Genomic DNA, 17,002 nt, shown 5'->3' on the forward strand with positions numbered 1-17,002 from the left:
ATAGAGAAACACACCATAAACTGAGTCAGATTTTTAATCTCACTAGTTTTCAGGCAAATTCATCTTAGTAAAATTAAAGAAGAGTTCACTTATGTTCACAAATATACAATTGTCTCCTAAACAATTGTCTTATTTCTCTTCCTATGAAAAGACGTCATATGGAAACCACTTTGTAGCTAGCTCAGCTCCTCTGAGAAAGGAGGCAAACATTCCAAGAAAAACAAGAAAGGAGAGCATGCCAGTGTGAAGTCCCTGACGACTGGGATTGGGATTTGGCTCCCAGTTCTTACTAAAGAAATGGTGGTACGCTCATAAAATTAGATCTCAAATATATGATATCAAAGTTGAAAATGTAGAAATCATTTAGCTTGGAGCCATTTTTATATTTTCTTTTATAAGTAAAAATATTTAAAGATATCAGTATCATATATGATTTCAGGTGACGAGAATTTAACTGATTCCGCAAAAAGAGGACTTCTTACAAGGTCTGATCGGTACAATCACTTGAGAATAAACACACCGAGTAACATCATCCTCATCAGGAAATCACAATGGAATCTGATAATCCCTCCATACAGATGTACAGATGAGACAGCTACACTCTACCTAGAATTCCTGATTCTATTCACTGAGATACAACCATACTTCTGTAATATAAATTAGCACGGCTTTTCTTCACTTTTACAATTTTCAGGTGGAAAGATGAAAATGAGGTTAGACGATGCAGAGATATATAAGCAACAAAAATAGTTAAAACAAAATTTAATTCCAAAGAAATTTAATTCTTTAATTTAAAATAATATCACTTGAATAGACATCTTAGAAGGCAGTTCAATGCAACCAGCTCCTCTGAATCAATGTCTCCCTCTATAATACTCAAATTAGTCTAAAATATGCAAATAAAAATGTGATAGAAATCTTATATCCGATTATAAAAAATAAAGATAAAAATCATAATAAAACATTTACATACTGCAGGTCCTGCTGGCCCTGGTGGTCCTTCAACAAGCATACCCTATAATAAAAAAAAAAAAGATTAACATGTTTACCAAGGAAATGTAACCTTCAATTTCTTAACTAAGTCACTATAAGAAAGTGCTGTATCACTGCATGTTAAAAAGTGAATTGTCTCTTCTTACCAAATAAAATCAATTACATTTTTGCATAGGGAAAGGAAGAAATTTAAAATGAGGGAAGACATACTCCCTGTCCTCAGAGAATCTGTGAACTAACTGAAGAGAAAATAAATATCACAGTAAATAATATTACAAAGGAGAATACACAAAGTGCTCTCAATAAATGTAGACAAGACATTCTCTCAAGTTTTCCCTAGCACCCAGAATAATCCCTGGCACAAAGCAGAAACTTAATAAATACATGCTGTGTGAATGAATGAACGGAAGTGACACCTAAGCACTTTAATTCAGGGAATTGGAAAAAAACATCCAGTTAAAAGAAATACAGATAAATAAGAGATAAGTGCTTAATAAGAAAAAGAATATAGTACTATTTCAGGATAAGAACTCAGTTCTAAAAGATTTATGATTTTATTGCAATTTTGGACTGCTGAAAACTGTAAAGTCATGTTAAAAGGTGGTTGTAAAATTTTATAATAAGAACTAATTCATCCTGAAAAAATATATTTGTAAAGCCTTTGGTGGGCATAGCATGATTGTGGAATAATGGAATAGATAGTCAACCTGGCCCTTAAAATTGTATCTTTTTTATCTTTATATTTATTCTCTCTCATTTTTAATTTTTATGCCCATGAAATTTCTGAAGTGATTTTCATGTTGACCATTGAACTGAAAGCTAGAAAAGCTAAAATTCCTGTTATATCTTAATGACCAAACATTTAAAAACTGAGGTTTAAAGTGAGAGAATTAGACAAAAAAAAATTTTAGCCATTTTCAAATTCTAAAATTTTGTATGTCTATAATGTTTTGGTTTACTGAAATTCCACTTTTCTAGAAAGGGTCTTATTAACTCATTTATTTGTGGCAAATTGTAAACATTCAGAAACCAGGATCGTCAATGGTAATACGTGAACATACATAAAAACTGAATGTGATGATGGTTCATAATATAAATGTAACGATTTTACCAACCTTTAAAATACATTCACACCAGTACTTACAGGTTCAACCACTGCTGGCTCTCCTTTCTGTCCTTTTTCTCCATATGCACCATGGCCATTTATCTGTTGAGTGAAAAATTGAAAACAGTCTCAATCTCTGTAAGTAAATAAGGCCATTTCAATTTTTAAAAAGGAATTTAGTAATCTAAACATGTTTAAAACAACCTATTAAAATGTGTTTTTTTTAATAGAAAACCTTTTAAAGGTTTAAATATAGCAAAAAATAAAAAGGAAGGCATAATAAACATTAATACTGAATCTGAAAGAGATTCTGATTCTTAAAAACACACTAAAAAAAAAAAGATAAAAATATATATAGATCTCCATTATTATTCCAAGGCATTAAGAAATGTCATCATTTAAGTTTAATGAAATAGTCTAAAAATTAGAAATTAGAGTTACTACTCAAAATAACAATGACTATATTTTAACCTTATTAAATAACCCTTTGCACTCAGATGTCGAGTGTGGATAATGTCGAGTGAATAATGAGAAAAAAGCAAGTGAGTACAAAGGGTTAACACTAATACATTTTTGATACAATTCTTTTTAATATTATATTTTTCTAGTAGTATGGCCAGATATACAACTGCTGAAGATTTCCATGTGGAAGAATCTATTAAGGTGTTATGAGTAGTGATAAGTATTCATAATTTACACAAGAACTCAACCTGTATTTTAAACCTGAAACAACATCAAGATGAACATGACAATATCTCCAAAATAAGACATACAATGACACAAAGCGTAATGTCAACTTACGCTTGTTTCTGTAATATCAGTTTCTGCTGGTACACCTGGACCAAATTCTTCATTAGGGGGGCTTGTTGGTTTATCTTCATAGTCTTTATATTCATAAAAATCATATTCGCCTAAATCTCCATCTACCAGAAGATCAGTGTCCCTGCCGTCTATTTCTTTGTTTTCATATAGTGTATCCTCTGAATTTTTCCTCTGGGAATCATAATCCTCTCCAGTTAGATATTCTTCAGCAAATACTTCTTCAACTGGATTTGGCTATTAATTTAAGTTGCAAGGAATTGGAGAACACGAAGTTTACTGTTAGTAAAGCAAAGTAAGCATTTGGAATTACAGTTTGATGGCATGTGAAGAGAAGCAATTGTATTCAAGCAACTCTAAAGGCCTAGAAAGGTAGCCTTTCAGTATCACCGAAAGAAATACATTTGTACATTGGTATGTACAAAGAGATATTGCTTTCGAAGCACTTTTCCCAATAAACTGCAAATATTCACATGGAGTCAACATGTGTATTTGCTTGTTCCATTGAAAAAGAACTTGTTAGTCAATTTGATATTTACTTTAGAGTTTAATATTTGAACAACAAAATATGCATATAAAAAAGCTTTTCTTAATTATTACATCTCACAGAACATTATTCCATAAAACACTTGCTCTAAGGATAAGCCATGTAAGTTTAACTCTCATCCTATTAATAAAATAATAACAAATATAAATTGAGATTTATCATTGCAATGATTATGCAGTGTTTCACATGTAGGTAAGTAGTATTTAGCCAAAGCGGTCTTTAAAGTACATAAAATATAAATTATAGTTCTCAAAATTTAAGACAATGAAATATAAAATATCACTGTACAATCTTATGAAGAATAGGCAATAAATATTAACCTAAAAGTAAAAGTTATATCAATAATACTTCCTCAGAGATATAGAAAATAAACCTGATAAAATTTTCTTTTTCTCATAAGTAATTCATTATCAACAGAATAAATATGAATCACATTTATTATGTTAATTTCGTCCTTGTTTTGATTATGATGATGTTCAAATCAATTTATATTGCTTCTTTTTTTTTTTTTTTTTTGAGACAGAGTCTCACTTTGTTGTCCAGGCTAGAGTGAGTGCCGTGGCGTCAGCCTAGCTCACAGCAACCTCAAACTCCTGGGCTCAAGCAATCCTCCTGCCTCAGCCTCCCGAGTAGCTGGGACTACAGGCATGCGCCACCATGCCCGGCTTATTTTTATATATATATATATATCAGTTGGCCAATTAATTTCTTTCTATTTATAGTAGAGACGGGGTCTCGCTCTTGCTCAGGCTGGTTTTGAACTCCTGACCTTGAGCAATCCGCCCGCCTCGGCCTCCCAAGAGCTAGGATTACAGGCGTGAGCCACAGCGCCCGGCCAATATATTGCTTCTTTTTAAATTCCATTTTGAAAGTAACTTGTTTTCCATGATATAGTGAATTAGATCATAGAGTAATATTGAATAAATAAATAGTATAATATAAAATCATGTGAATGAAAATATGTGGATAAATGATTAATTTAGCAATTTTTTTTCTAAAATAAAATGACCAATAACCATAATATTAATATTTTCAGACAGTTAGATAAGGATAATATACTGTCTATCCAGGTTGCATATTTTCTGGGGTCAGAATATTACAATAGTCACTGCTGTAAATTAAAATGCTGGATGAGTTTCAGTAGGTGGATAAACATCTTAAATCAATATATTCATTTTTGGAAGATTACTAATTTAAACTAAAAGAAACTTAAAATCCATTCTCACCCTAAATTTTTACTATTCTAAATTTTGTATTTGCATGTAAAGCACTGTTTATTTGTCTCATTGGGACACATTATATATAAATTTTATGATAACTAAATTAGTAACACAGTTGTCATATTCATTTTCTGATAAAATTATAAAGAGATGTATGCTAGATATTTAACAAAGTTAATCTGAATCATATGCTGATTTTTTATGATCAGAATGCATGTGCAATATGAAATTCAGTAAGATTTATTTTTACCTATATTTTCATAGAAAATAATGCAAGATTAAGATATATTTTAGCAATAATTAACATTACACTCCTAACAAGTTTGAAAATGTAGATGGGACAAGGAGACTCATGCCTGTAATCCTAGCACTCTAGGAGGTTGGGGCAGGAGGATCACTTGAGGTCAGAAGTTCGAGACTAAACTGAGCAAGAGTGAGACCTGTCTCTACTAAAAGTAGAAAAAATTAGCTAGGCATGGTGGCATGCACCTGTAATCCCAGCTACTGCAGAGGCCAAGGCAGGAGGATCACTTGAACCCAGGATTTGAAGGTGCTGTGAGCGAGGCTGATGCCATGGCACTCTAGCCCAGTCGACAGAGTGAGACTCTGTCTCAAAAAAAACGAAAAAGAAAATGTAAATAGTTATTAAAATGCACTAATACTACATTTTCTCCAAATGCTTGCTGTTATGAAAATGCATAATTATTTATCAGATGAAATAAAATTTTAATTGTATCATTTCATGATACAATTTTCACTTTAGAGGATTCTTCTCACAGAAGGATCATGTTGTGAACACCCTTCGTCACAACATGTTGAAAAGCTTGCTTAATTCCAAGAGCAATCAACAAAATGATGACAAGCCAATTCAGTCTGATCAATTTAGCATTTGCATGAAGCAAAGAGTCATGCAAAACCTGAATTGACTGATTTCAAATGAACTGTTTATAATAATAGTGAACCAATGCTATTGTTTCTTTTAGTAAAAGAAAAAAAAAATCAGACGTTTGAGAGATTATAGATTCTTCCAGAGTGAAGCATATTAAAATATATTACACACTTTAAAAAGTTGGCCTGTGTTTTAATACCATCTATGTGTATTACCTCATTTGATCCAGATACACGCCTAGGAGCTTCTGTCTGGTAACTTTCCATTGTTCCATAGTTGTATTCTTGAAAATCATCAACAATATTTGCCTAATGATGAATTCAGAAGAAAGACAATTAGTAAACATGTCAAGTAATCCCAAATATATGGAAGTCATGATTTAATTGGGTTATAGTATTAGCCAAATGAATATTTATCTAGTTGGGTTAAGACTATGACTCATCATCAGAGATCTTCCAGCTTATCTAGGATAGATCTTGATTGCTTTTTCTTGGCTACCTTTACCCCTAGTTTGGCTTTTGCTGATGCTTGATAACTTTTCTTCTTCTTGGATGAAAATTTTTCAGATTTGGGGGGTGTAAACTTTTTGGACTTTTCCTTTGAGTTAGTGGTCACTGTCCTCGTCTTCTTTTTGAAATTGGATTTCTTTTTCTGTAAAATGTGGTGAAAGATGGAATGGAAAACATAAATAAAGTGAGAAGGGAAATAAAAAGCATGGATGAAAGGAAGGATAAGCAAAAGTGAAACGGGCATCATTCTTCAGGACAGCTACTGTCAAATAAAAAATCACAGTTATTGGTTCAGAGAAGTAAGATGAATGAAAGGTTTATGATAAGTTTGAGAAATAGTCAAAATAAGGAACCACAGGATGATGAACAGCAGGACACCACAGACAAAGGCACTGCTTTGTTTTTACCTCCGTTTGTGCTATTGTCTCCTCAGTTACAGGGGGTCCCTCTGTTACACTTTCAGCCTCTTTATATTCTGCTTCCCCATACTCATAGTCATATTCGATTAAATCCTCAGGTGCATACTACATTGCAAAGGAAAAAATACCAGGCAATTTTGTTAGTCGCGAGTAATACTATTAACAAGGTGGGAATCATCTTAACTTTTACTTGCTGTAAACGTTAAGAGATAAGGAAATACTGTTATTTAAAGTTATTTTATATTACATAGAAGTATTATACTTTCTTATAAAGAGTATAATAACATAGAACTGACAAAGCACCTTTCCTATGAGCAGAATAGTGGTTAGGATCAGAAGGAAACTAAAAGTTTTGAATAATAATTCAAACTTTTAATTATTGAATTAATTGAATTAATTGAATTATTGAATTATGTACTTGGACATATCTGTCAAATATTCATTTTACTTTTGATTTGTGAAAATTCCTATCCAGTGTTCCCCTATGAGTTTTTACAGTCATTTCAATGGGTACTTTTTATTATTATTAAACTACATGTTTGAAAATAAAATGTGAAAAGTATTCTTCCAAATACAAAAGGACTTTCTTTCATATCTATTATGAGATGGGAAACGGGGGAGAAGGGAAAAAGAGGAACATGCCATAAGTCTAGATTCTATTTGAAACTATAATCAATGGAAAAATAAAATCTTTGATGTATTAAGCAATCTCTGAAGTCCTATAGACTTATCAAAGATCAAAATGGGCACAAAATAATTGATACAATAAAAGATTTAAAATTACATATGCTTATAACTAACACATTATTTCTATCTTTGAAAGTATTGCTTTTTTTCTTTACTGAAAAAAGAGAATACCACTTGGGTATCTTAAACAACTTAAAACTGAATTTGCATTAGCAAATAGTATTTTATATTAGATTTTTGGGTATAGAAAGAATAAAATTGGGGAGAAGTACGTTTCCTAACAGAGAAAGATGAAAGATAATCAGACATATTGAATGATGAGAAAAATAATATGTTTATCTCCAAAGCTAAATATTTTTACAAAAATTTCCTTAAGTACTGTATTTGGTAATATTCCAATTATGTCCCACCTGGACCTCTCTTTGCTAATCTCTTTTCATCTGACAGCAAAATAACTGTTGGCCACAAATCTTTTAGAAAATTGTGATCACAGTGCCCTCTAATAAGCTCTATTAGGTATAGAAATGCAAATGAATGCAAATTTCACAAAGACATATAATGATACCTGTCCAAAACTGACCTGTGGCAACAATATTGTACATCTGGTCCTTAATGATACCTCCCCCACTAGAGTGAAGTTTTCTAGATGATTCAGCTGAAGGTCATATTGATATATTAACTATAAACACAGACATGCCTTTAGTGTTCTTTATGATTATAAAAACTCTAATTTAATATAATTAATAAACAGATTTATAATTTTATTCCTCTAGAAATAGCTTCATTATCAATGAATATATATTGGAAGCAATTCAACAAAGCTTTACTTTTATTAGAAATTATATAGAATTTGGTAAAATAGAAAAGTATATATATATATATATATATATATATATATACCACTTTAAGTATTTCCATTATAACATATCTTTCCAAAAAAGACAAAATGTCATTTCCAGGAAATTTAATTTAAGCATTATTAATAATATTATTAAGTAAATAAAACAATTAAGTACCAAATTTAGCTTCATATTAAATAGACATTTATGGAGATTGAATATTATCTACTGAGTAATTTTTCTGAGTTATAGTCACCAGTGTTAGAATAAGAAATATTGGATTTCTATAACTACTAGCTGCCAGCTGGCAGTAAAACATGAAAAAAAAGAGATTTTCCAGTTTATTTTATGCTTTAGAATTTTAAAATTAGGCAGACTTTCAGAATCATGTATATCTACAATGAATTTTAAAAACATAAAAGCAGTAAGTAAAGATATAAAGGACTAATTTTAAATATGGACAATTTAAATGCATTTTAATTGAAGTTGCTATTTAGGGATATATATATATATATATATATATATATATATATATATATATATTTGCACCAAAGTAGCCAATTAACTTTATATCATATTTTTCTATTGCAGGAAGAAACCTCTAATAATCCACATAATTCTCTCTTTTATTTGAACTCTTTCCAAATGAAAACAAACCAGACTGGCTGCAGAAGAATGGAGGAAATAACATGCTCACCTCCTCAGGCACTAAAGTGGGTCTTTCTCTTAGAGCTTATTCAGGAGTCAATGAAAAGATCACTGCTTTTGTTCTCCTGTTTATCTGCACAGTCTCCCCATTTTGGTGGTACTGAGTATACTAAGGGCACTGCTCATCTATTTGAAGCCTTAAAACCTATTTTTGGAGATGATTTTCCTGTCTCACTATGGAATTTTGAGGATGGCTTGAGACAAGTAGAGATGAACGAGCTATAATCAATCAGATGAATATATGCAAAAAGACACGCAGTAATAGAGTGATTTCAACTTTAATCTGTGAGTGGTCCAGCAGAAATCAGAGTACATGAGCAGAAAGTATCTTCTTCTGAAAATGGCATAAGGTCTGCCCTTATTTGTTAGAAAATAGTTACATAAGTAAAAACCTGTGCATCTATGATAACTAGCATATATGATAAATTTTAAGTGAAAATACAATTAAGGTAATATATTTGAGGAAGTTATTTTTTTAAATTCCTTTATAAAATATTATCTTCCCTTTGCTTTATTTTCCTCTTTCATCCTTTATAAAAAAAGATACCAGTCACCTACTATATATAAGGCATTATATAGTATTGTGATACAATAAGAAGGGATTATCTATAGATTTAATTAGATTTATCTAATTTGTTATAGGAAGATAATTTAACTTGAAAAAATCCCAAAACCATCATAATTTTCATTAGTCTTCTATGCAAATGGGATACGTGTGTTCAAACAGAATTAAAATTTGATGTTATAGCCAAAATGAAAGCTATTTACATTATACATCTCTCACTCTATTGTGATGATGCAATATTGTGCCAAGCATATAACCATTTGAATCTTCAGAATGGATTAGATTATGTTATTTAAAGAATATTATGTAGATAAGATTACAAATTGGAAAAAGCATACTTGGATTAATTCATAAAAGAAATTAACATATTTATTAATCCAAATTAGAAAAATAAATATGCAGTGTCACAAATTAATAAAAAATTAAGCAATATAAAAATACATGTATGGTCGATGCTTCATATTATACTTTATGTTCTTTATTCACTGGCAAATAACACTGCATTACTATTTTATATATGGAAAATATCTGAAGATAAAATATTAAAATGTATATTTGTAATATAACATTACTGGATATAGTTCAAAGTTAATATAAGGACTGCTTATTAATTTGATTAACTAGTTGTTTATACTAGTGTAGAATTGTTATTATTGAAGCATCGATGTAATTTAGAGTTAGGGCAAAAAGTGAGAACTGATTCTTTCTTAAAATGAAACTTTTCATTGTGACACATTCAGTATAGAAATCTGTAACAAATGCTGTTTATTACTGTGTTATTCAACCAGATTGTCATGCAGTTTCTATTATAGCAGTGTTTTTCCCATCAAATCCTTCTAGTAAAAGCAAGTGTCATCTCAACAGCATGTTAAATACATATATCAATGACTAAAATTGTAAAAGGCCAGTTCACTTTTAAATGAATTTAAAAGAGGGATAAAAATTATCCTGATTTATTAAATTAACTCAGCTTACCTGACATAATGGCATTAAAACATGGGAGCAAAACAACTCAAGGTGGCATATTAAGAACGTAATCTTTCTTTCTTCCAAAAATCAGAGCCATATGTCTTGCTAAAAAATATAAGCCTTATCTTTCTTTAAAGAGCAAAAGAGAAAAATAAATCTCATCAATTTTGAGCATGTACACTAAATCCTTTAAATTTTAAAATTAAGTCATCACCTAAAGCCTCAGATATAAAAACATTAAACCTGATAGGTATTTTACCTATCATATCAGAATTAACAGAAGACATATTTAGTGATTCATGAGGAAATTTAAAAAATGAAGCACTTGAGAACTGTGAAACAGGCAAATAAAATATCCAAGTAATTTCTCTTTGCTCTCTCATATTTACTTTCCTTTCGGCTTCTTAAGACTTTACCTGTTTAAAAAAAAAAACAAACTAAAATGAAGTCATGGGAAAGATTTGTGCAACAGAATTCACTATTATATCTTAAAAAGTAAAGTAGTGTCAAAAATATATTTCTAGCATTTAAATTGCAAATTACAACCTGAATTTACAGGCAGAAATAACAATAATTTAAAAAATAAGATCTTAACCTATTCTCAAAAGTAAAACTCAAATGGTGGCATCTAATAGAAGGTTTAAAATGGAAGAAAAATAATATTTGGTCTATTTTTTGATCAGTCTTGATGTTTTTTAAACTTTTACCCCTACTTCTAAAATTTAACACTCTAAGTCTTGAGGGAAAAAAAGTCCCAAAACACAGTTTTGCTTCCGACTAAAGCCTAAATCCCTTCCAGTTCAACTACTTTATAATTTCTCTATGTAAATCTTTTGTAAATCTCTCTAATTACTCAACATAGTCTAAAAACTTTAAGATAATTCTAATATCACTTTTCCATCTGCATGACTTGCCAAAGGTCTAGGGAAATGGCAAGCACCAGAAGATAAGTTAGTCTTACCTTAAAGCTGTGTTAATCATTTAAATGCTGAGGGCAGAAATATAGCTGTTAAAATTATCTTTTTCTTACCTCCCCCTAAAATGAAATATCCTTATGTATACAGTATACAAGGAAGGTATCTCTATTGCTAATTAATTTAAGTAACACAGTGTTTAAACAAGAGGAAAACAATACCAAAAATCTTCAAGTCACTTCTTCCTAGAAATATTAAGACACTATTAAATACAAAGTATAGTTTAATTAAAACTGAATAAATAAGTATAAGCCCCCAAACTTCAAGGCTACGTCCACACATCATTGAAATTAGAAGACCTGCACTGATCTCGTCCTCCTCACCTCATCTATCTGAGGTTCCTGAGCCTGAGCAGCCTTGGGAGCTGAAGAGTCACAGTCTGGACTATAATGCTCACAGTAGTCATATGCTGCCTTGGGGTCACCTGTGATCAAAAACTGCTGGATGTCCCCCTGCAAAGAAACAGACATGGATATAGTCAGCATATTCAAACATACACATATATCCAGTGCAAGATTTATTCAAGACAATTTATTTCTAAATATCTGAAGAAGAAAAATCACTAATATTTCAATGTTAAGAATAGCCTTACAGGATTAAGAGAGACACTCAGACCTATTTTATATATCATCTGTAAATATTAACTGTTTATTCTACATCATTTTCCTGTGCAGGATATCTATGCTATATGCATCCATGTGTCAAAACTCAGTTTTACTGCATTCATAGTTTAATTCTGCATGGTAAAAGACAAATGAAATCTAAGTAAAGGCTTATAAAAAAAAATAAGTCAATACATTTTAAAGACTGTAAATATATAAAGACAATAATGTGATTCTAATACGAAATAACTAAGAAGTTCAATTAAATTGAATTGTTATTGTTAGACAAATTTATAAGAGATTTTTAAAGTAAAAGTATAAATAATGTAGATTCAGTTACTGTGCTTGCTCTGTTAGAGGGGAATCAGTATTAAAGGAAATTCCTATCTACAAAGATGAATGAAAAACACAGACATAGGAAAAATCCAAATTGTAAACAAAAACCAAGGTTTGGTGCATTTTTCTTTTAAAAAATGAGTACCTATGCATATATTAAAGATCACTCATTCTGAAATTTGTATGGTTTTAGTAAAATGACAAAGATTAGTAACATTTATTAATAGGATTATCTAAAGAGTTTTAATTTCAGGAGCTTTTGGAAGCTGTGTAAACAAAAGAAAAATCCAAATATTCTCCTCTCAAAGCAATCTGACTGCTCTACCTGAATCTATTTCAACCTAAAACAAGTTTGATATAAATCTGTGGGTCGTGACAATATTAATTCAGAATTTATACCCAGGCTCAGAGGAATATCTGGGCTGATATTCATTCAACTTAGAGATTCAAATCCCTGTAAGTTTGAGCACATAATTCTAATTCACAGAACTTCTGATTCTATGAATAATTTCAAAGTCATTCTAGGTTTCTCTCTATCTTATCAACAGGATTTATTTAGGACCTGATGAATATGTAGACATTAAATTACAAAAATCTGTAAAATTGAGGACCAGGAAAGAATACATACCACATTTATACCACAACATTCATTTAATCATTAACAAAAGTTTATTGAAAAATTATTATACACAAAATATTGAACTCAGTACAGCAGGTACAGAAACATAAATTTGATGTAACTCTGCTCTTTGGGGAGTGCAATCTAGTTTTAAGAATATTTAAAACTGCAATAAAATGTGTAACAAAATTCATAACTTGAAAAGAGATAAGCAAAATGATACATGAAATGTCAAGAAAGGAACATAGATTATTTAATTCTGACAGTCAATCTTTTATTAAATACTGTGGTTACTACCTGTGGTGTGGCAATATTTTTATTTGCATTGTTCTTTCTTCTATGTAAAAAAAGTATTATATTCTCATCCTTAAAATTAGCATTTATTCTTATGGTTCAAAAATCTGTACTTCCATTCCTACATTTCTCTTTTAAAAAATAACAGCTCCCTTGAGATATAATAATTCTTATATAAAATTAATTCTTTTAAAATTTACAATACAATGGGTTTAGTACATTCACAGAGTAGTACAACCATCACACTACCTAATTTCAGAAGATTTTATCACCCCTTTTGATTGATTATGATATGCCTATGTTTAAGTTTCTTCAAGTTTATCCTACTTAAAGTTGTTCAGAGTCTTAAATGTATAGATTAACATGTTTCATCAACTTCGGGAAGTTTTCAGACATTTTTTAAAATGTTTTTTGCCCTTTATTCTTTCTGGGACTCCTATGACGCCTATGTTGGTATGTTTGATTGTGTCCCACACAGGTTTCTGAGGTTCTGTCACCTTTTTTTCATGTTTTTCCTTTCTTTTTCTTGTACTTCATTGATCTATCTTCAAAAACACAAATTCTCTCTTCTGTCAGCTCAAATCCTTTGAGCTCTTCTAGTTGATTTTTCATTGCATTATTTTAATTTTCAACTCCAATACTTCTATTTGGTTCTTTTTTATAATTTCTATCTTTACTGCTATTCTGTATTTGGTAAGACATCATTATTATACTTTCACATTCAGTTCTTTAGACACGATTTTCTTTAGTTTTTTTAAACATATTCATACTTGCTGATTTGATGTCTTTTGAGGGTAAGTACAATGTCTGTGCTTCTTCAATGATTGTTCTTACTATTTTGCTTTGCTTTGTTTTTACTTTGTACAGTACATAATTTCCTGTTTCTTTAGTTATCTCATAATATTGAAAGTTTTTTTTTTGAAAGTTGAACATTTTAAATGACAATACCAAAATCAGATTCTATCCTTTTTTCCCCCCTAGCCTACTATTGTTTTTCTTTGTAGTTGTTGTTGCTTCATTTTTTTGGTGACTTTCCTGAAGTAATTCTCTAAGTCAGTATTCTTTGTTGCCTGTAGCCACTGAGGTCTCTATTTGGTTAGGTTAATGATAAGCAAATGATTAGACAGACATTTCCTTAAATGCACTGAACCAATTAATATCCCAAGAGGTTTTCTGTATGCCTTGGAGTACACCTTTAAAACTCTAGCAGTTTACAACTCTGCCCTCGCTCTCATTCCTTATTGTGTAGAGCCTCAAAGTCAGCCATATGTGAATATTAGGGCTTCCTTAGGTCTCACCTGGACAGTCACACAAGTCTTCTAGATCATGAGAATAACACTGGGGATTTTCAAAGCCCCTCAAGGATATCTCATTTTTAACCTTTTTTCTTTTTAGTAGTTTTCCATGTCCCATTTTTGCTCCATGTCCTTACATTTAAATCACCATTACCAATTATGTGCTAGTAATATTCGTCTAGAATGTCTAATTCTAATTTTTTGCTCACCAGAAAAATGAGCAAAATTAAAAAGTCAAAAACACAAATCCACCAATAAAAAACTCATTGATGTGAAATATTATAATGTTTAGCCATCCTTGTGATAGATTATGTGTTGAACTCAGAAATTTCTCCACTAATCTTTCAGATTTTGTTAAATTTATTCAAGTTGTTTAGTCATTTCATTCATTCATTCATTCACTCATTCAAAAAGTGCTTTAGAAGTACACATAACATGGTAATGTGCTCAAGTAACAGCCAAATAAGGAAATACCTACTTTATTTCCAATGAAACATGAAATAAAACAAAAGCAGAAAATATAGGAAATAACATAGTTTGTAATAATCATAATTGTTATTAGAATTTCCAACCTGAAAATATTTATTTTCATATATCATGAGGCAATATAAATAATTGATCAAATTAGATTGTTTCTGAGATTTTTTCCAACAATTTTGTAAATAGGAGAGTCTCTAATATTGTCTAACACCTAATTATTTTAATCAGCCTCAGAACAAATGAATACAAGTTCTTAAAATATATTGATGGTGTTTTTCAAACACCAGCTGATCAATTAAGAACACTGAGTAAACACACCTGAATTGTTATAAATGAATAACAGAAAACAAAAATAAAAAATTAAATACAAAATTCTTCTTTCTGATGTTTAGAAAACTATAATGAGGCATCATTGAGTATATCATTGAGTAATGGAATAACTGAGAATTTCAATTGGAAGCCCTGCTTCTTAAATTTTCTCCCAGGTTTACCATTGACTACTTGGAATTGTGTATCACTTAACCTCATTTATAATTTGTAAAATGAATGCTTTGAGAGATCTAAGGTCTTCATCAGGACTAAAAATTCTAGAATTCCAAACTAAATTATATAGGAATTACAAAGGACTGAGTTGAAACACAAAAAATTTGCTTATCTTATAATTTTAAAAATAGTATTTTTGAAAGATACTACTGGTTCTCTAAGTACCTCTTATTCTATTGACAGTACTCAACTTCATTAAATGGAATCCTGACAACTTTTCCACTATAAATTCTTACTTCAAGTGTTTAATAGTTAGTCATAAAATATACTACCAGAAAGAAACTGGAAAATTTAGTAAGAAATCTACGATACTATTTTCCCCACAAGGCATTTTTTAGTGTTTTATGTTAATCATATGACATGCTGTGAGACAGTCTGTAGATAAACAAAAACATTACTGCAGGTTGAATGAACCATAAATATTTAGATTCAATAGTTTCATAAAATTTTCCACAGCTGAAAAAAAGTGAAGTTGCCAAATAAAACTGGCATTTGTAGGCATGAAAAAGCCATCCTTCTCTACTAATGATCAACAAAACCAAGATTTAGGTAGAGATGTTACAATTACTTTGTGATCAAAACCTGTGTCAACTGTACTATAGTATTTGCACTATAGTATTTGCCTAGAGACAGTATTGGTATAGAGGAGGAAAGTAAAGCGAATGTAAGAAAATTAAATAGAAATTGTCTATATAGATGAGCTTCTTCTGACTGTCACATGAGTATACACTTCTTTTAAAACCAAAAAATAATGCATGTGTTAACAATTTTTGGTTATTTTTTTACTTTGGTTTGCCTATACCTATTTGCAAACATGCACATATGCACATATATATACATGGAAAGAAAAAATCTTTTCAAGGCCTAGTTATTTCTATTTTCTGTGCTATAAGTGTAATTACATAATACTCTATGAAATACACAAGTAATAAATTTAGCTTTGTGTGTGTATGTAAAGAATCACATTTATTGAAAAAGTATGGTACATAAAATTGGTCTAATATCTTATGATCATGTGTCAATGTGTTGATGTTAAGCATATAAATTTTCAGATTCAAATCCTGGTCCTATGTGAAGCCAACCAGTGCTTGGTTCATGTCAGTTCCCAACCTGAGCATCCACTGAACTCTACAGCACAGCAGCTGAAGCAATGGAAAACCGGGCTCTGATAAGCTGTCATGTTCAGTTCCATCTGACTGAATAATGTGATCTGTGGATGGATTATGTGCTTGAAACATAGCAGGATCAGAAGAAAGGCAGTGGAAATTCAGATACAATTAAAATAGCTAATGCAGTTATTGGATCAATGTTCAACTATATCTGAAAAACAATGGTCTCTGTTGAATGTCAATCTAGCAACTAATGACTGTACAATTCCATAAGGCTTTCAACTCCCTTCTAAATCTTGGAAGATCTAAACTTTTAGTATTAAAACTTGGAAATTTTTTATATTCTAAGTGAACAATTTACTTTTGGTAAGATCTGGAAAAGAAGACTTCAAATAACTATTGACCGTATGTCTCACTAAATTTCAGAAATTTCTAAGATTAGTTATTTCATCTCCCCCAACACTGAACTAAATCACATAGC

The 17,002-nt window shown here is 30.5% G+C and overlaps 1 protein-coding gene across 2 annotated transcripts in view; it reads right to left on the minus strand.

Annotated features, from left to right (window-relative positions):
* The window catches only part of COL11A1 (collagen type XI alpha 1 chain), a 204,631-nt gene that overhangs the window by 133,551 nt on the left and 54,078 nt on the right, over positions 1 to 17,002 (minus strand). Inside the window, exons 5-10 of one of the 2 annotated variants that reach the window (XM_075999901.1) lie at positions 11,567 to 11,695; positions 6,072 to 6,224; positions 5,789 to 5,881; positions 2,900 to 3,154; positions 2,138 to 2,200; positions 974 to 1,015 (exon numbers count right to left, since the gene is read on the minus strand). In XM_075999901.1, the coding sequence (XP_075856016.1) occupies positions 974 to 1,015; positions 2,138 to 2,200; positions 2,900 to 3,154; positions 5,789 to 5,881; positions 6,072 to 6,224; positions 11,567 to 11,695 (735 nt within the window). Of the gene's footprint in view, positions 1 to 973; positions 1,016 to 2,137; positions 2,201 to 2,899; positions 3,155 to 5,788; positions 5,882 to 6,071; positions 6,225 to 6,489; positions 6,607 to 11,566; positions 11,696 to 17,002 lie in introns of both variants that reach the window. The other variant, XM_075999900.1, reaches the window with a different exon arrangement.

The sequence above is a fragment of the Microcebus murinus genome, chromosome 2, assembly GCF_040939455.1.
Source record: "Microcebus murinus isolate Inina chromosome 2, M.murinus_Inina_mat1.0, whole genome shotgun sequence".
Classification (NCBI taxonomy): Eukaryota; Metazoa; Chordata; class Mammalia; order Primates; family Cheirogaleidae; genus Microcebus; species Microcebus murinus.